Source organism: Nothoprocta perdicaria, unplaced genomic scaffold (assembly GCF_003342845.1).
Source record: "Nothoprocta perdicaria isolate Ctin4 unplaced genomic scaffold, notPer1 scaffold_91, whole genome shotgun sequence".
Classification (NCBI taxonomy): Eukaryota; Metazoa; Chordata; class Aves; order Tinamiformes; family Tinamidae; genus Nothoprocta; species Nothoprocta perdicaria.
The window spans coordinates 2,791,342-2,811,941 of record NW_020456210.1 but is presented as its reverse complement, the minus strand read 5'-3'; the positions used below and the strand labels follow the sequence as shown (position 1 = coordinate 2,811,941).

At 40.2% G+C, this 20,600-nt stretch overlaps 1 protein-coding gene across 4 annotated transcripts in view; it reads right to left on the bottom strand.

Moving 5' to 3' along the window:
- CNOT2 (CCR4-NOT transcription complex subunit 2) overlaps window positions 1-20,023 on the bottom strand; it is a 56,247-nt gene extending 36,224 nt beyond the window's left edge. For 3 of the 4 annotated variants that reach the window (XM_026052762.1, XM_026052761.1, XM_026052764.1), the window contains exons 1-2: window positions 19,957-20,023; window positions 480-602 (exon numbers count right to left, since the gene is read on the bottom strand). In XM_026052762.1, the coding sequence (XP_025908547.1) occupies window positions 480-590 (111 nt within the window). In that variant the 5' untranslated portion in view covers window positions 591-602; window positions 19,957-20,023. Of the gene's footprint in view, window positions 1-479; window positions 603-18,366; window positions 18,388-19,956 lie in introns of those variants that run through there. The other variant, XM_026052765.1, reaches the window with a different exon arrangement.
- Window positions 20,024-20,600: the final 577 nt, after the last annotated feature.

The window sequence follows — 20,600 nt, the reverse complement described above, 5'->3', positions numbered from 1 at the left end:
CATTTCTCCTAATAATAAACATAGCTTAAGTAACTCCAATGCAGTTTTAMCAGGCAATAATGCATTATCAAGTAAAAAAGTGTTCAAGAATGTCTGTTTTATAATTTTGTATGTTTACAAGTGGGAGAAAAATTTAAATTAGAATTCTTGAGTAGACAAACAAGATGCATAAGACATTATCCAAAATAAAGTTGAAAGTATCATGCAAGAACATGACAAACATTTCAGACAAGATGTAAGCACAAAAAATTATCAATAATCCAYTTTAATTTGCAATGAATAAGTTTCCTACAGATGAATCAGTAAACTTCTGGCAAATGTACAGTCAAAGCTTTAAATGCAACACCACACTAAAACCATAACACTTGCCACTGAAAACCATCTTACAGAGTGAAATGAAGCCTTTCCTCACATTAACTTAAAAGTTTTTGAAACTAAATCACTATTAAGAAGTGTGAAAATAAGTTTATCCAACTTACATCTTTTTCTGACCGATGTGGGAACATCGATGATTGGCTGTAGTACATGTTTTCATCATGGTAGTCACCATCAACCCCCTCTACAAACTTCTTCCTTGAAGCACCAAACATGCTGTTTGTCACCTAAATAACAAATAAAACCAAAAGATTAAAAAAACATATGACATATTTCTTATTTTGAGAACTACTTACACAAATATCCTGAAAAATAGATGGCCAAATAAATATGAAATAAAAACAATTTAAAACTACCCTAACTTGTTCTAACAGACATCTTAACATCTTTTGGAAAATATATGTCATTGTGCCTGAAAATATCTGCATGTTTCTTAGCATGAATATGACTTTTACTTATTGTTACTCGAGGCTCATCATGAGGTTGCACTGTGCAAAAGAAGGTGCCCTCCAGACAGCATAATCTCAACACAGAGTTTCAAATACAAAATTTCAGCATATAGGAGACTTTCCGAAGTACCAGGTTCTGTGAAATGAAATTCTTATTTGGAATATGAAGCTCCCCAACCCTAGGCAATATCAGTATTCCTTCTTTTTTCTAGCTCAGAGAATCCAAAAGCACTAACCTCCTAAAAGTAAAAGAAATTCAGAGACATACCTATTGCCGGAAAGCAGGTTAAGATGCATATCTACRTACAAAACTAGAAAATTTATTGCTAAAATATTGAAAAATTCCTCTACATTTTTAATGTGCCCAGGGGCACGTAGCTCTTCCCACTGCTATTCCCACAGGGGGTTTCCTCTGACCCAGAAGTGACAGAGATGGGCAAGCCCACGGTGGTTTATTAGGGGGAGGGCACTCGCAGGCCGGGTTATAGAAGTTGCATCCCACAACATTTCTCACAGAAATTAGATAAAAAGAAGAGATTTCTCCATCTTTCGTCCCTTCCTTCCCCGCTGTAAACCATTCCAGTTGTAAGGAAGAAAGCTCACACAGTGGTCTGCAGCCTGCGCCACCCCTCCCTCCTTCCCAACTCACTGAGACCAGCCCAGCAGCTCATGGCCACAACGCCGGCTCTTTGTCAGACACGGTCCAGTCAAGCCAGGATTAAGTCGGAGAAGGCCTGAGCTTCACCAAGGCTGAGGGGATGGCAGGAGGCCATCCAGTCCTTGTCCCCTCTGGCCTGGCTCCTGGCACACGGAGCTGAGCACCCTTCCCGGGCAAGGGCAGGAGCCCGGGGGAGCCCCAAAGCTGCTGGAGTTGCCGGAGCCTCCTCGGGCAGTGTCGCTGAGGGGCCTCGTGCACGGGCGCCTGTTTATACACCTGGCTCCTCAGTTGTGTGAAAACACACAGGGCCATCAACCTCTAATCCGTCTGGCTAGAAACTCTGATACAATAACACAGTGCGGCCCAAGCAAGCCCGGTTTTAACCCGCCAAACCAGCTGAATGGCACACGTATTTGTCAGTAAACAGCAACCTGCCTGCGTTCTTATGACAGAAGAAGAGTAGAAAGAATGGAGATTTTTAAGATGTTAATCAAATCTGAATTACTGCTCTATATCATGAACGTTTCAACACGTCTTTAAATTGCATTTAGTTTTTGATTTGTTCCGAGCCACAGGGTTTACTATCCGCATAATTGACAGCATTAGCTAAATTAAAAAAGAAAAAAGAGGATTTTTAGTTTTGAAAACCCACATTCATTCTGTTTGCCTGCAATAATAGTTTACTTTTGGCTTAAAATCCTCTTATCTTTGCCGATACCAAATTACTTTTTTATTTCAATACAGAGCTAATTCAAATTCCATCCCTACTGACTAAGGCTTCCCAATATTATTTAATGCTTTACTGCTGCTAGATAGCAACAACCAACCCCCATGTTTTCCATGCCATGGTAGTTTGGAGCAAAAGTGGAGTCAGCATTTAGGATATATTTAGCACACTTACAAATCATGGCATTTCCCCCTAAATGTCCAGCCAGACAAAAACATATACAACTGTACTATTCTATTACTCATTAAAAAGAGTTTGGGGGATATTTAGACTGCTGATGTTTCCAAATAATTTTGTGACGCATTTCACAAATATAAGGGCCCATAAAGGTTCTGGGTACCATACATACCTTTGTATGTGTGAAAAGGATATACAGACAGATATTATACACACACACACACACACACACGTATATATATATATAAATGCCCCATACCAAACAACCTAAAACACCATAGGAAGATCCCAAGCTGCCTGTACTCAGCTGATGTTCACACTTGGGGTGAAGCTTCCAGGACACTCTCAGCATTTCCCACCGCGTTAATCCCCGCAGAATGCAATTATCAGCTACCAGATGGAAGGGGACATTCACCAGGCTAAGGGGATTAGTCTGTCCTTTGCTCCGCCTCAGGAAAGCGCTGAGGGAAGAGCACTTGGCTTTAAGCACTGCAAAAAGGAGAGCGAAACGCTCGGGTGAAGCCACCCCGAGCAATGTTGAGGGGAAGATGAGCTARTCAGCCAACTACAGCTCTTGGAAAAGGGAAAACGGGAGCTTCTCAGGAGCCGYGGAGAATTTTGGGTGCTCCCTTACAACGCCCGGGATAAAAGAAAACATTTTGCCATGCACCTTATCTGCTCCTGTGATCAGCCCCGTCATCAGAATAACAAACTATAACTGTTCAACAAACCTAATAAACACATACACGTTGYGGCAGGAAGCGAGAGCCATTGAGATGTACGCTGTAAATTCAAAACACAAAACCTAACTCGGAACTACCATTATAACTTCACACAGGAGAAAACAAGCCTGCCTTCCAGCCTGTACCTTTGATCTTATTTTCACAGAGACTCACACACGGCTGTCTGGCTACATATACACTGTAAAGACCTGTGACTCACTGGTTTGACCTTGTTCCACTGACTCACAGAATACATGCTTGGAGTCACTGAAAGGAAAAAGAAAACATTATGAAAAACAGAATCCTACTACGGAGCACACATATTGAGAAGCCAAAAGATATTTAGGCACTCTCGGCCAAAATTGAATTTTCTAAGCCTATTTCCTATATTGATGATTGTATAAGGAAGTGGCCCAAAAACTAATCGAGATTATGCCCTGTGGGCTAATAAAGCACACTGACATTAATATGGAGGGTTACAAAAGCAGTTATTAAAAAGGAAAGAAATTAAGAAAGCTTTTAATAATTAGTTTAATTAAGTGGGGAAATTGTTCTTGGCAACAYGTATTTCTTCACACCCCAAGCACTCTGACAACTCCAGTGTGCAGAGCCACCGCCTCATGAGGCTGCCTGTACCTACTCCAGGAGAGGACAAGGCTGCAGACACATTGCTGCATCTAGGCATCCGACTGCTTTGAGGATCTTGCTCCAACCTGGGCAAGAACTAGAACTTTTTGCAAAGACGCCAGTGCATCTTCACGAGAGCAGCTTCCTAGGGAATTTCTGTGTTTTTCAAGGCTGCCAGGACGGTAGGTGCTCTCCCACGGGGGAGCTGAAGAGGCTCCCAGCAGCTGCACACTCACGTTGTGGGGTTCTGCTCCACTACGTGAGCTGCCACTTGCTGTTGGGGCTCCCCACAGTGCGAATCACACCCCAGAAACGCAGCCCTGGCCCTCGCGCTGCCATCGCTCCTGCAAGGGGGGCAGGCCTGGGAGCTGTGAAGGCAGGAGCCAGGACTGAAGAGTGAAGCAAGAGCTTCATACGTGTAAGAAAACGCTTTTCTCAGCCCAGTTTCACACCTAGCTCTTCTCTTCTTGCAAGACAAACCGCCCTGTTCTCTTGGGGGAAGTCGGTCCTCACGGTGGTGGCCTGGCCATTCACTATAAACACAAGACACCGATGGCCTAGGAGCACACCTATAACCCCATGTACTAGAGCTATAAAAAAAAATATAAAAATTAAAAAAAGAATCTAGGGAGGAAAGAAAGGCAAAAAAGGGCCAAGTGCTGCATTTTAGGTTGGAGTTCATAGAAGAAAGTAGCTGTTCTGCCACCAGCATCTCCAGGTCTGATAGGTGGACATGAGTGCTCCCTGCACAGCAAAGGGCCTCATGCACTGGAAGCTCGACAGCAACTTCCCACCAGCGTCAGCCAAAGCCAAGACGGTCCCRGGACCTTTAAACACTTTTATAGAGCATTTCCTAGCAATAACTGCTTTGCAGGGACTACGAGCACTGCATCAACGTTAGAAATAGGTAGCTTGCAGCAATCGTTTGTTTTACATCCACCTAGTGTTATAAGGAAAAGTTATTTAAAATTTTTATCTTCGTAAGGTGCAAAAACATCTGCTCTATAGTTGCTTGTAAATTGGTACTACTGTATATTAATTCTGTTTAATAGCCTAAGGCCAATAAATTAGAGATTTTAAATATAAAAACTAATTATCTTATGTTTCTGTTTTGCAGTAACTTCATCATCTTTACCAGAGCGGAAAACTATATGCAATAATACAAATGCAGAAAAACRTTTAAGCTTTGTAATATCTTTTTTTCCAACGCACACAATCATGAAATGAGACATAAACTACAGGCTGCAAACTCAGTCTGATGCTATACAGTCCCACCAATCCATCCACTTGGGTTTGAGGTTGCTGTTTATTTCTTATTTAGCTACTTCCTAATAACAAAATTACTAATTTGCTTCACACAYACAAGTGCATGTGCGCACAATAAATATACTCTTATTAAAACAACACACTTGCATATTCAAATGACCTGTTAAAGTATTTATTTAACGAGACTTTCAGGGAAAGTTAAAATAGCCATTCAAATAAATACCAAAAGTTACATACTGGTAGCTACTGAATCACTAACTTCAGTCAAAACACAGAATTTATAAATACATCAGAAGGCACTTTTACACAACAGCATAAATTCAATTTACAGTGACAACAGCGACAGTTTACGATGCTGCTTCCCATGGCATCAGAAGACAGTTCCAACACAGCACAAGCTGCAAGCGATGCACTATAAACTGCAAACTAACCACCAGCTTGTTATGTGCAAAAGAACTCCCAAATCTTTAGTGATACTTTATAGTTATTAAAAAAACAAATGCATGGAAAGAATGAGAGTACAAATAACAATAATTGTATCTCATTTTTAGGTTGAGAGGAAAACCAAAAGAAAACAAAACAAGCATTTGATATGCTTGTCTCCTCATTTTCTTTCTCAGTCACAGTCACTCCATTTCTCCAGGGTGACTGATAAGCTGACTCTAGCAGAGCATACTGCACACTTCTGTTATGGTAGCCCTTCAAAATAACAATTTTACAGCATCAAAAGCACATGAGCACGGGAAAAAAAATCTATTTACTTTTTTGTTGAAAGGTGCACTGATTTGCTGTTCTTGTAAGAACACAATAGTAAAATACGGMTTTTGCCAATCTTCGTTGCTGCCTTTTTAATCTATGCATTTGCAAGTCTTAATCTCAGAAATACAGAAAATTGAAATTAAGACCACCACACCACAAGAATACCTGAGAAGTACTACTAATAATCTCAAAGTACTTGTACTCATCTCATAAATGGATTATTTTTCAGATTCATAGAATGCTTTAAATAAAGAATCATCRAACATCTACTGTTTTACAAACCTATTTGGGACAACTCTTGAAGTGACTCAAGATTCAAGATACAGCCTGTCTCCTTAGAGCACTGCATGTTGTTTTCTTTCAAAAAGGAAACAATATGACAGATGAGACGCAAGCCATCTTTTATGCAGGAACTGCAGACCCAAATTTTGACCATGAGGAATGTGAAGAACACATCATTTTAGACTGTCCTCCACTGCTATTTTCCAGTCATTTACAAGCTACAACCTTCCTAGTGCTTCGCACAGTATAATGTTTTCAAAAACTACACTAGAACCGTGAACGTCTATTGTATACAAACTTGGCATATTATACTATGTAAGTTACTAAAATCAAAAGCCACAGAAGATTTGGCAACTGTTTATCTTTTAAGTCTGATTAATTACGAAATGAGCCTTTCTTGAAATAAAAACAGCACAGGAGGAACAAGAAAAGCTATCCATGAAACTAAAATAAATCAATACTGAAATTACTACAGCTATACTTTAAAAYTTAGATTATAAGCAGCTTCGCTTGGTTTCATAACAAGGTTGACAAGAGGCCYGCTCTGGGACAGATGTCCCACTCACCACAAGCCCAAGATCTGAGGGAAGAGGTTGGGATTACAACTAGCCCCTAAGCTATGTGGACGGCTTTAGGGCCCTGGCCCACACTAGGTACTCATAAAGAGAGGAAATTTCAGGAAATTATCTTTGGACTTGCTSCTCAAAAGCATCTACATGAACACAGGGAAGATGTTTCAAAGATGAGAACGGGCCCAAGGGGAAGGGACGTGCGCAGAAGCGACCAGGAGAGCAACCAAAGCGGCCAGGTAGGGAAGCCCAGCTGGCACCCGGCGCTGCCCCTAGGCCCAGCGTGGCACAGAGCAGGGGCCAGAGCGGCGAGCACAGGGTTAGGCCCGAGTGGGCGCAGGGTTAGGCCCGAGTGAGACTAAGGGGCTTGCGCACAGCCCTCCTGCCCACAGGCAGGGCTTAACAACTGTGCCCAGTCGCAATAACTCACCTGCTAACGCTTAGTCAATACCGAGAGAAAACAAATCAATACACTCCCTTCAACAGCCTAAGAAAAAGGAAAGAGGAGCACTGTCTTCCTAATGTCATTTGGAGAAATTATGGTCTACTCAAACCTAATGCTGGCTCTTCATTTAATTTAACATAGTACTTTTGACTTCTTAAAATAAAAGGCTATACGCTTGGCTGTGCAGCACCACTCCATTCAAAACTTAAACCACTAAAGACACATTAGAAGCAAGTGACAATCGTGCCAGTAACTCAAGTGTGCAGTTTGCTGGGTCATCCACCTCTTGCTTTTCAAGGCAATACCATCCTAAGTATTCTTGCAGTGCAAAAGAGTGAAAAGTTTATATAATCACTTCCTGGTATATTCATGTCACCTTACTCGTACTCCCAGAGACATGCACCATTAGAAACCACAAGCAGCTAGTTTGTTTTATTTAAAAAAGTAACTTTTAAAGCATGTTCCCTGTTGATAGCTGACCAAGACAATTACCAAACACATACACTATCCTTTTATCACATTTATACACTGGCTTTCCATTAAGAACACCATCAAAGCAAGACTTATTTGTTAAAAAGCCAGAATTAAACAAAACAGAGGAACCACACAGGCCTCCAAGGAGGTATATTGTCAAGGGAAAAAGGTAGACCCACAATACAAGGGCAAAAGTCAACAGACACTTAAATTTCTAAACAACTATTATTGTAAACCGGCCTTTAAAAACTGCTATTCTGTTAATTTATAAATTGAAGTCTTAGTAATGACAAATTCAGTCAGACGTCGAGATTATATATTAAAAGACACCCCCCCCACACAAACACCCCACTGCAATTGCAGAGTTTACTCATCATCTTTTCAACTAACTCAACAAGGCCAAAACTTCTTTGCCTTTCTCAAAAAGGTGGGAGAAAAAAAAAAAAGAAATCATGGTAATCAAATGCCAAGAAAAGACACTTAGATCATGTAACAGTGCAGAATCACGATGTCACCTAATTCAGTTGAGGGAAAGTAATCAAATTTGTTTGAAATATTCATATAACAAAGCAAATTAACTAATAATTAATCTAAATTAATAAAAATGCAATTTATGACTTAGCACAATCTGCATATCAAGAGAAATACATCCATCAATTTCTGTGTGAGGCCAGACTCACATAATACACAGTCTTAAGTCAGGATGCTAAACTCAGGTTTAAAATAAATAAATAYCCTATTCCCCCCTGTTGCCCCATTTCCTCTCCGTTACCAAAACTCAGGGCACSAGCACATGGCTCTAGATGAGCTCAGCTCTGATCTCTAAACCAGGTGCTCTAAACCAGGCCTGCCCCGGTAGCTGAGCTTGCTTGTGTCCTGCTGACTCAGGGAGAAGCAGAGTAAGGGCAGAGCTGCCCGAAAACGCACTGCACCTGCCCATGAGCCTATCTTGGAGYGGTCATGAGAACCAAGAAGGAAAACCAGGAGGAAAGAGAGAGCCCCCTGTACTCAACACAAGAGTAACAGACTAATTAACAGCAACTGTAGGAGTGAGCAGCAAATGCAAGCTCCAAAGGGTAAGCAGGGGTTGCCAACAAGACAACCGGAAGCTCCGAGCTGCTGTCTCTCCAGCCTCCATCACTMTCAACTCTAAGAAATACGGGGAGATGTGCACCAAAGAGTCACTACACCCTGAACATGCAGAACTGGGATGACATTTACCCTTCCCAGCTTCATGTCTTTTTGGCTAATGCAATCCTTGAGTTATGGGTACTCATTCGGCAACTGGTAGAACACAGGGAARAGAAAATTCACCTCATACACAATACTGAGATGTTTTAGACCTCTTCAGAGCCAACTATTCAAACTGCCTCATGCGTAGCTCAACCATCCTCTCACTGGATGGACCCAAGTGTTTTCCATTAAGACATCCAGAAGCACATGACTTGAGGAAAAAGAGGGTTGTTGTTAGTACATGTTCCAGTGAGAAAACACTTCCCCAGTGTTGATTCTCAATTGTGGTTTTTTTTTTTTTTTTTTTAATATCCTCATTTGCACATTTTGGGATGACACCCACCTATTCCTGACTTGAAAGACCTGTGCTTTGCTGGCTTTGGGAAAAAATACACATTTCACTCACAAAGACAACTGTCAGAAAAACAAATGCTTCCAAAGATCTATATTCAAGAGCTAAAACAGCAGAGGTAAGGCACTCACACAGTCCACCATTACATGTTTTAACTGTAGTAAGTTTAAGGTTTTGTTTTTCTCCACCAGACACCTGCAGCTAGGGGGACAAAATAAAACTGTGTTAATATGTGTAGACTTGCCTCTTATGCTCTTACATGCACTTAAACTCAGTTCTGGGAAGAACTGAAGTCTTTAGAGACTTAGATATTGCTAACAGGATAGAAAAGTGCCATACCCAAACACATTTTCGCTGCATCTCTTTGGGAGTATAGTCTTTGCTTCTCTCAGGATTCTGGATCTGGAATTGGCCTCCTTCATTCTGCCTCAGAGGTTTCCTTCCAAAGGATCTCATTTCAACCACCACTCTCCATTTGATCTCAGCTGGCTCCCACTCACACTGCTTTAGCAGCCAGGTAGAGCAAACTTGTGGAAAATATACTCTGTGTGAAACTAAGTGAAATGCATGCAATCCTCGGAAAAATGAACTCCTTTGAGAAGAAACAAACAGCAACAACCAAAAAGAAACACAAAAATCCCGTGGCAGGTATGGTAACAGATTCTATGTACTTCTCATAGAGGCAAAAGAACATGACATAAAGGCCATCAGTTAAACATGTCTGTACTTTCTACTCAAAAAACAAACAAAAACTTATTAAATAGGCTTTGGTATCATCTCTATATTAGATAACTTTAAACCTTCAACTGAAAACTTGACAGGGTGGGAAGGAAGAGGCAAGATATGAAACCAAAGCCTTATTACTGTATCCCCCCTTTGCTAGAATGCAGCGAATCAGGACAGCCATCTAGTCACACTAGTAAATATTCCACAAGCTGTGTATGGGCATACAGCAGCAGAGAAAAAGCCTCAAAGAATATTTATACTATACACAAACACACACACACTCACTCCTATACCTCGGACAAGGTGTTCCAGTGTGCAGCCACCTGCACAGCAAGTGCTTTCTTGCATTTAAGTGAAATATCCCATGTTGCAGCTTTTGCCCTTTGCCTCTTTATTCTGTCACTGTGCACCACTGAGATGAATTTGTCTCCTTCTTTACACCCTCAACAGATAAACACTGGTAAGATCCCACCAAGCCTCTCTCCAGACCAAATAACCGCAGCTCCCTCGGCCGCAGGCAGCTGGAGGCAGCTCTCCCAGTGCCATCTCAGCAGTGCTGAGCTGGGAGGAACCTCCTGCAAGCTGCCTGCCCACACTGCCCACCGCAGCCAGGGCACCGCCGGCTGCTTTTGCCACAAGGGTGCATCACTGCCTCGTCTCCAATTTGCTGTCTGTCCACCAGGACCCAAGGGTCCTTCTCTGCAAAGCTGCTCTCGAGCTGGTTGAATCCCCACCTCTCCTGGGGCACAGGGTTGCTTCATGGCCCTGTGAGGGAACCCTGGGGGGTACCACTAGTGACTGGTCCCCAGTTAAGCTTCATGCTGCTAGTCACGACCCTCTGCGCCCTGCACCTCAGTCAGTTTTCAATCCCCCTTACCCATGACTTGCCTAGGCCACACTTTACCAGCTTGTCTGTGAAGATGTCACATGAGACTTCCAAAATGGAAATAAACAACATCCTTCCTTTCTCCCCGACATTGGTCATTTCATCCTAGAAGGCCATAGGGTTAAGCATTATCTCCCCTTCATAAATCCACACTAGATACTTCAAAGCACCTTCTTGTCCTTCACATGTCTGGAAACAATATCCAGGATTAGTTGCTCCATTGTCTCTCCAGAGATGGTGAGACAATGTCTCACCATCAGACAAGGTGATGTCTCACCATGTCAGACAAGGTGAGGCCAACTGGCCTGCAGTTTCCAGATCCTTGCAGACAAGTGACATTTGCTCTCTTCCCATCCTCAAGAACTGCTCCTGATCATGGTGATCTTTCAAGACAATCAAAACTGGTTTCACAATGACATGGGACAGCTACTTCAGCACCTGTGGGTGCTTTCCATCAGGGCTTATATACTTCTGCATGGCCAGTTTAAGTGCTCCCTTAACCTGGTCCTCTTCCACCAAGGGCAAGCCTCCCATGAAGGCCAGTGTCTGCAAACATGAAGCTGTTGCCAGAGTGTGAAGGCAGCCTTGTCTTCTTCCTTCTGATCAGGTGATCTGCCGCAGACACTTGGTACCATGTGCCCCATGCTGGTCTAATCCTCTCAGCTAAGCCCCTCACCCATTCCCAGAGCGAGYTCCATGCACTCCTGCTGCTCTCTCACACAAAGGGCAACTTCCCCTCCATCACAGCCTGTCCATCATAAGGAGCCTGTATCCATCCACTGCAGCATCGCTGGGCTGTAAGCAACACACCCCCGCGATCCCAATGGGTTGGTAGCCCTGTAACTACACAGATACTTCTCATTTCTCTTGTGTGTTCCCCATACAGCAATCCCATTAGTACAGAGCCACACCAGAGAGGCACCCTGGCACGCAGTCTTCCTAGACAGGGCATGAGCGTTTTCCTCACAATATAATCCAATATAGTCCTGTTTTAAGACTAGATATGGAAGTCCACTTTCCTATTTACTCACACAGGCTTGGCGTGATTCCACTTGGGTCCATTTTGCTCCTCAAAGAGGTCCCTTCTGCTTACATCGCACCACACCCTTTGGTTGCCAACTCCATCCACCACTTCTTAAGGGATCATTCTTTCCCACCTCTATCTTTCCTAGTTTAGATGAGGGCAAAGAAAGAGAAAATGGCATTCCGAAAAGATTTTAGAGAGGCTTTATCCATCCACAGGACACAAAACTGAAGAACAAGAGCAGATGCACTGCCAAGGCAAAGGAGGGAAGCATGGAGACAAGAATGAATGAGCAGGAGAGGGTTACAGGCAATAGAGCTTCACACTCCAGGATAGCAGTATGCTGCTCATGCAGCTAAGACCTTGAGCAGAGCAAAAATAATGCCAAAATGTTTGCAAGAGACCAGTAGCACATCTGCATCATGGAAGACTGTTCTTTTCCCTTCTCTTAAATCTTAAGGCATCTTTCAAGTTGCATTTAAGCCAAATTGGTATAATCTTCCAGCTTTCTCTGCAAAATGATTACTTTACATACAGTTCAATATTTCTTTACAGTTCAATGTTTCTCAACAGTTCCTACACACATACACACACACACACACACTACTCAGTTGAAGCCAAAAATACACGTAGAAAACTYTTCTACATTTGTACTTCCGTAATACATTAAGCCTCATTAAATGAAATATTCCACAGCAATCACCATTGGGTAGTCTACAACTGTTTACTAGACACTATTTTTGACAGACCATATATTATTTAAAACTTTTTTTCTATAACCTATTAGACAAGGATAATAAAGACCATAAACTGAGAGGTTAAAACAAACTCTGAAGTAATCCAAAATTATCAACTGATCTCAAGTTCTAGAGTTTCCAGAAGCGGCCATCAAAGGTTTTCTACTATGGGAGAAACTTTAAGGAATAGGATTTCTTAATTATTTTTACTTGCTCTCAGTTGAGAATGTTGTCCAACAGTCCAGACCTGTGCTGTCTTAGCTAACAAATGGTAACTAACTATTTCTCAGGTCAGGACASTTCCAAGTTGACTCTAAAGCGGTTCCTCTTTCAGGAATGCTACAGTCACCATCTTTGGCATAACAGCAGCCTCCACTCACTTTTGGAAACAGCTGAAATGCCTGCCCGTGCCTTCCCTGATGCAGCCAAAACCTGCAGGCTTGTTTCATTTGAAACATTTTGTTTAAACCAAGCCCCAGCTTCCTAAGCATTTTCTGCAGTTAAAACATGGTATAGGCTGTATAGGAAGATGAGGATCAGGACTAACAGGAAGCAACAGTAACTTTCTTCTTTCATTAGTCAAATGCAGTTTGTTGACACTAAGCAAATCAGTACTAGGCCCATTTTCTCCTGGAGTTTCTGCCAGAAAAAGAACTGGTAAATTGTTCAGGGTTCATCTTATTTATGGATGAGCAGATCGGCAGAGGACAACTGCAAGACAACACAACTCATTTTAAACATCAATCTAATCTTATATTTGCCCATATAACCATTAATGCAAAGCACAGGTTATTCATTTGAATTATAGGCTGTGAATTTGAAATATATATACACATATACACACTTGAATGTTATATATTCAAGAAACAGCTAATTCCATTATTTGTATTTTATGCTGAAAATATTAAAGCTTTTTAGAAGCTWTTACATTTAGGGTTTTTTTTTTTCCTCCCCCAGAAGGGTTTTAAAAATAGAAATGGCTAAGAATATTCCGGCCAAAGAACTCATTCTGTACACACCRCATGTCAAACACCCTGTCTTACCTTAAAATAAAACCGGAAAATTCAAAACACTAAGAATATTTAGTATATTGAATTGTTGACGAGAGAGGAATATTTATGAGCTGCCACAACTTCCTGGCAGCCTCCTTGCCTCTCGGGGACTCTCCGTCTGCCAGCGTTGCAAGAATTCTCCAAGTACACTCTGCAAATGCAGAAGTCTCCCCAGAGCACAGGCAAGTTCCAGTCAAATTCATATGTGGCTTTTTAGCATGCCATCCTGAAACAGATTTAAAAGTTCGTGACTCTTTTGGCAGACCCATAAAAGCAACATTAACTGAAGGACAGGAAGGAATCTCTAATTTTTTTTTTTTTTTTTTTTCAATGGAAGCACTAGGATGCTTTAAGCAGCCTGTGTCTTAAAATATCCCAGGGTCTGGTTTGTTTTTTTTTTTTTTGCTCCTTCCTTTTTTTCCCCCCCTCCTCTCTCTCCCAGCATTCTGATTGCCAAGCCAAACTGCACTGTGATTACTGCTGCACCAGATTTGGAGATGAAGTAAAAATGACAAAATAATTCCTTACCATTTTGTGTCATATCTAAAGAACAAGGAAAAGATCCAGTCTTAAAGAAAAACTACTTTTTTTTTTTTAATTATAATGAAAAGGTAGCCATTTAAGGTGTTACACAGACTGCTAAACTGCAATTTTGCACCTATTTAAGATTATTCATTTTAGAAGATTATTTTTAGAATTGGATACCACTCAACACTGGAAGAGAAGCCACGTACTCAATGGGATCCTTAACATGTTGTCACCAATGCAACCACCACCTAAAGCTAAGACAGTAGTAAACACCAATGAAGCCTTTTCACTGAACTAATCTTCTGCAGATTTAAATCAAGTCTCCTCAGTCACCCTGTTCCCCACTGAGGCTCTCAGGATCAATTCAACAGCATGCATGCCACCATTTAAGCATGTAGCTTTCAGCCAGACTCCCGCAATTTAAAGTGTTGGCCCTAACGTGTACTACAAACTTTATTCTAATATCAAAAACTGAAATAATGTCATATTTCATTCTAAAGCAATTCTCCTTTGAAGCAACAGACTTTACGCCACTATATTTTAAAACAGAGCTACCCTAAATAGACAGTGGCAAGCTCAGACTGCAGAGCTCAAAGWCAAGACAGCAAAGTTTAGCATCTCAGAAGCCTGGCAAAACAACAGTACATTATTTCCTGTAACCTACTGCTCTCGCTGAAATACAGATTTTTGTTTAAGATGACAGTAGTCAATCTTTAGCTCAGAAGCTGCAACTACAGAGARACGGGCACCATGTTGTTCGTGACGAAAGCTTTATTTTCAGTGAAGTATTTGCAAGAGGAAGACCTCAACATCACCATTTCTTTTTCTACAGCAGGCCTCAAAACTCCAAGATGATTCCTGATCAGCAGCTCTATTTCTCTTTAGTCTAGACCGGCAACAGCAAAGTACTCAAATCTACTTTAGTCTCTACCTGGTTTGTCAGTACTGCAGATGGGGAAAAATGACACCAAAATCTAATGCCACATTATTCCAAATCATCTTATGGCCAGTCTAGCCCTAACAAAAGTTCTTGCTTCTTAAGCAATACACTCCTCCTCCTCCTCTTCATCCAGAAGAAAAATTAATAAAGTTAGACATTTGGCTTTAAAATGTCCTTAAGTCTTGTTCAGGAACACCAGGTCTGGGTGAAGAAGGGTAATACTTTGGCCATGTTTTCAAAATATAAAATAATGTTCAGAGAAATGTATTTAGTCTGTATATTAAGTATTTTAAAAAATTAACATTTGCACTTAACATTCAAATTAATTATTCAAATATAAGGATATGTCTTTTGAGAATCAGACTGTTGGTACATTTAATCACAAACCTATACACTTGGTAACTGGAGGCTGTTGTGAGTTACATAAATTGTTCTGTTTAGTTTAGCAGCGTTTATATTACCGCTRCTCAACTAATGTAGCTCCGTTTCTCAAAGACAGAGTATGCAATAGTTAGCTCAAAAACTGTAAGTGCCAAGAACTGAAGTACTCATTGGGCTTGAACTGTACCCTGTCATTAAAGGCTCCTGGAGGCAGCATGTTTAGACACTTCATGGAGAAACATTATGCAGAATTTAAAAAATATACAGTTTTCCACAAACACAACTTTTCTTTTTCTAGGTCTTTTGATCATTGAACTGAGTATATTTTAATGTTTCTAAAGTAGTTTCAAAAACTATTAATGTGTGCAGGTAAGCATAAAAGGACTAAAAAAACCCACACACATAGAAAACATATCATATATCRAAAGCCTTCTGTTTAGAATGAATAGAAAAAAAAAAATCACTAGATTGCTGTATCACCCACATCTAAGTACGGCAGAGAAAACACTTAAAGTCATAAAAGACTTTGGGAATATGAATTTATACAATTACCATCAAGTGAGTTCTGTTACAGACAGGAAACATTTGTCTCAGATTTTCCTCGAAGGAAGAATACATTATAACCCACTACTCTAGATAATTCACTTACTAAACTGAATACCCAACGAAAGCTTTGAAAATAAAACAAAAATACCAACCACCACTAGAATGGGTAAAAGCGACACTCAAAATGTCATTTGAGAACTTAGGGTATTCTAAAATTAGCTTGTAAGTGACAGCAATTCACTTGCTCATAACCACGCTGTACTCCAGGGCTGCAGCCACGGAGATGCATCAGGAAGAGAGTTCTGCTGAGCAGGGGATTTGCAGCAGGATTCTGTGCAAGGCCCTGCCCCAGCCTTGCACAGGAGCAGGAGCAGAGCAGAGGCTGGTAACCACTTTTGCCATCCCACTTTTCACCTCACATCTGCCCAGGCAGCACATGCTCTTTTCCTTCAGCTTCTGAATCAGCTTTGTGTGACAGAACAGCAGCAACAACAAAAATCCTAAGTCCACAGATCCTAAGATATCCCTAAATCACCGTTACCAACACACATTCCAAGAAAGTGTTAACCTTCAGTCTAAAATTCAATTTTTTTCCAGCTGAAACTACTGAACAATGCCAGTTGAGCTATATATCAAGTACTAAAATAAATGTGCCATGAGAAAAATAACGCTAAAGGAACAGAATCTGTTAGCAAGACATGAAAAATATATATAGAAAAAGATACATGAGTTGAAGCTTCTTTCAAAAGATAATTTTGCTAAGCTTTGGGTAAGTGCTTAGATAGCTGGTTTAGGCAGCCCTAGTTAAGCAGACAAAACTGAGGAAGTGAAAGTTATCTTTTAAAAGATGGAAATTTTAAAGGAAAACTTGAAAAAGTTTCTGCCTTTCAGGTTATTTCAAAATAAAATTATTCTTCAAAAGACCTTTAATATATTATAATTTTCAACTTTTCAAGTATTCTCTGCACCCTCAAAGCATTCATTTTTCCCGAGTTTGCTGTGAGGTCTATACTCCAGTTAAAGGACAAAAACTGAAATGAAGCTTTTGAGGTTTTTTACTTCCTAGGTGAATAGCGTTCCCTTGTCTTTTCTGTTTTCCTCCTGTTACTGTTTTCACAGTTTAATAGTTTTCTTACCATAGTTTTGAAGAATTTCAGAGGAAAATTATCTGAAATCTCAGTCACTCATAGCAATCCAACAGATTTTTTTTTTTTTTTTTGGGGGGGGGGGGGGGGTTGGGGTTTGGAAGGAGGTGGGTTTTGCCTAAAAGAAATCATGGAGTTTAAGAGAAGATCTGAGGACCCGTTGGAAGCTCACTGACATCTAGCATCTACCAACTCATCTTTTGCACTGACACTTGCCTCTTCCCATTAAGATAATAAGCACATGTGCTGTTCTTTCCAAAGATACTCCAATTCCTTTCTGTAAAGAGCATTAACTTTTTAAATTAGCCTTGCGTTTTACATAAAAGCTGAATTTTGCAGTTTGTCTTTTTCCATACATACTCACAGGGACTGACAGTTCCTCTAAATTGGGAAGGGGGTGGGGGGAAGGTTTTCTGAAGTATCTACCTCCTGTCTGAACAAAGGAAACTTGTTCTCAGACTTAAACAAAAATAGACAACGGGTAACATTTTCACAAGGGCATCTCTGTTTTTAAGGTCTGCTGTAAAACACCTACTTTAAAGGAAAACCAAACATAAACTAGGTATAATCTTACAGTTATGCAAAGATTCTCTACGATTGTTGGTATGAAAGATACTAAAGAAACTGGAAAACAGAAACACCTGAAAACTCCAAGCGTGCAACCAAAGGGGTTTCTCCTACATGAAAAAGCCACTTCAGCACTTCAGAAGAAGCAGAGCTGAGCACTGCTGTCAATAAGTGGATGACTTCATGAATCTACGAATCCAGCGTTTCAAAACAGGTCAGTCTGGTACTGCTTCATAAAATATCAGATCTCGTCCAACTTCAAATAAGCAGGGCTAAGCAGCCACTCCTCAACCACATGACTAGCAGCACACAAGCTGCACTTAATTCCATACCCTGGCATGTATATCTGCTCCATGTATTTTGGGCTACAAAAAGTGGTTCTATCACCCAATTTGAACTGAATTTATCCAAAAAACAGAGCAGTTACCCATCTCCCTTACCACAGCAATTAAGTCAGCATGGCTCTTGTCTTCCTGCTTTCAAAAGTGTTAGCTTCTCCAGTTTGTGCTTAGGAGAAGCTGTGCTTTAAATGCTGGCTCACCAAACAGAGCCTTGGCCAGCATGTAGAACTACAATCCCATGCAACAGGCTGCACACACCTTGGCTTCTTTCAGCTACTGCTTGGGAGCCTGAAGAGAAGCAGATTGTAAAACAAAAGCCACTCTCAGCAGCTGCCTGTGAAAAGGCACATTCTCCAACAAGGAGGTAAAACTACTCACCAGTTTTGCTCTAAAGTCAAACAAAGTGGAGAGGGCCCTGGGAAGCAAAAGCAAACTCTGAAAAATTATTTTGAGGAACAAGACAAGCATATTTTTTTCCAGTCAAAAATTATGCTACAAGAACTAGGAGGAAAGTCTACATTCACATTCAGGTACTAATGCCCAATTACATTAATTAAATGCAACTGGGCATAAACAGCATAAATTAAGGGGAAAAAAACACTTAAAAATGACTTCTGGGACTATGCAAAGTACATTAATAAATTCAAATACATATCTGCCAAAAGGTAGAATGCAATAGGCACTAAAAGCAAGCTATTCTTCAGGTTTACCAACTCTTACACTCTCACTTTTGAAGAGCCAAAAACATGTCCTGACACGTTACCAGCAACATGTCCATACTATTTTAACATGCTGCCTGGCAAAACACGAAGTTAACTCATATGGTTTTAACTTCTCACATCTTCATGCCACTTTCACAACTTTTTATTTCCCCAAAAACTTGAAGGCTCTCAAGAGTTTATAACTTGTGATCCGCTGAAATTCTTCCCTAATAGTAATTTTAATTGAGTTTACTTCTAAAAATGACCTAAAAGTCAAGCTTTTAGAAATGTTAACTTTTCCTACTTTTACGCCATATGGGCTGCACAATATAGCTCCGTGGATTATGAAACTTACAATAAAAACCAAAACCACAGACTTTTTACTTCAGTGATGCCAAGATACTGCAACAGTTCCCTAAACTACACTTTCCCACTTCAAAAACCATTTTACTGAATTAAACGCAGTCCTATTTAATCCTATTAAAATATATTTCTGATTAAACAAAGGTTGTTTTAAAGGATTATTTAGTTTTTATCATTTGAGCTGAAAGAATGAAGGAACACAATCTAAAAGAACATAATAGACTATACTAATAGAGAAAGTTTTAGTCCAGGATCTATTATAATAAAGGGAGTTAAAGGGAAAAAAAAACCACACACCCCACCACTTACATATTAATCATATGACAAAATTCAAAACTCATCCTTCTGCACTGTATTTACTTCTGCTGCTAAGTTACAGTCTTGGTACCTTGACTGACTTATACTACAATTACAGAATACTGTCCAAAAAAGGAGCTTACTGAAGCATAACTACTATTGCAGCRTGTTTATATGAATTAAAGTTACTAAAATACTGATAACCAGCAAATTAAAGATGCCCAGTCCCTTTATAACTTGATTTAGGGAAGGCATGTTCACAATTGGGAAAACTATCAGAGAGGCAATTTTTACTCACATATTGGAAAAAATATTACTATTATTAAAATTTAAATACTAAATTATTAAAAAAAATCATTTTCTCTGGCATACACATTTTCATACATCATTCTACTACAAAAATAAAAAAACCCTACGCACACACAGGTTCATTATAAAAGTGGGAAACACAAATATACTTCAAAGTCACTTTTGTGCAACACCTCATCTTTGAATCCATTGCCTTAATATTTAAAAGCATAAAATCCTGTGTTTTGATGACTATTCCATTACCTTAGAACAAGGTTCTCCTCAAAGAACCTTAGGTGCACTGAGGACAGCTACCTACCTACACACTGCACTTTTGCCCATTAATTTTTTGTCTCTGCTGAGGTAAGCAAGTTTTGACTGACGAACACTTCCTGTAAATGAAATAGATTGATAAAACGTTATTAGTAAAATATACTGTTGCTTGCTATTCTTGTTCTTACATTCTTATTCTTGTTCTTATTCTTGTTTCATGAATGAAAAAACATCCACTACCGAATGCTATTGAGTACAAATGCTACATTGARTAAAATACTATAATTGTAAAAAGTGTCTGAATACCTTTAAAGCAAGAAGCAAATGCAGTAAAGAGCAGTAATAACACAAATACTAAGAGAAGAGTTAATAATTGTCAAAAATTCATTACTACGGCAGTATTTTTGAGACTTAAGAAATCAAACAGGTAATAGTAAGAAGCCTTTCTGCACACTTTGAAAAAGAAAGGGGCTCACAACACGAACTCTGTGGCTACAGATCTAACCTATCTTTTGTCAAAGTGGAAAGGCACAGGGCACGAGTGTCCTCAACCTGCAAAGACAATTCATTCTAAAAATAATCCAGAATTTCTCTCTTAAAAGACAATTTTGATTCACTGCAACATGGGAGYGAAAGGAAGCTAAGAAAGCAGGCGCTCATCTTTGTGGATCATCCAAATCAGTTCATTCC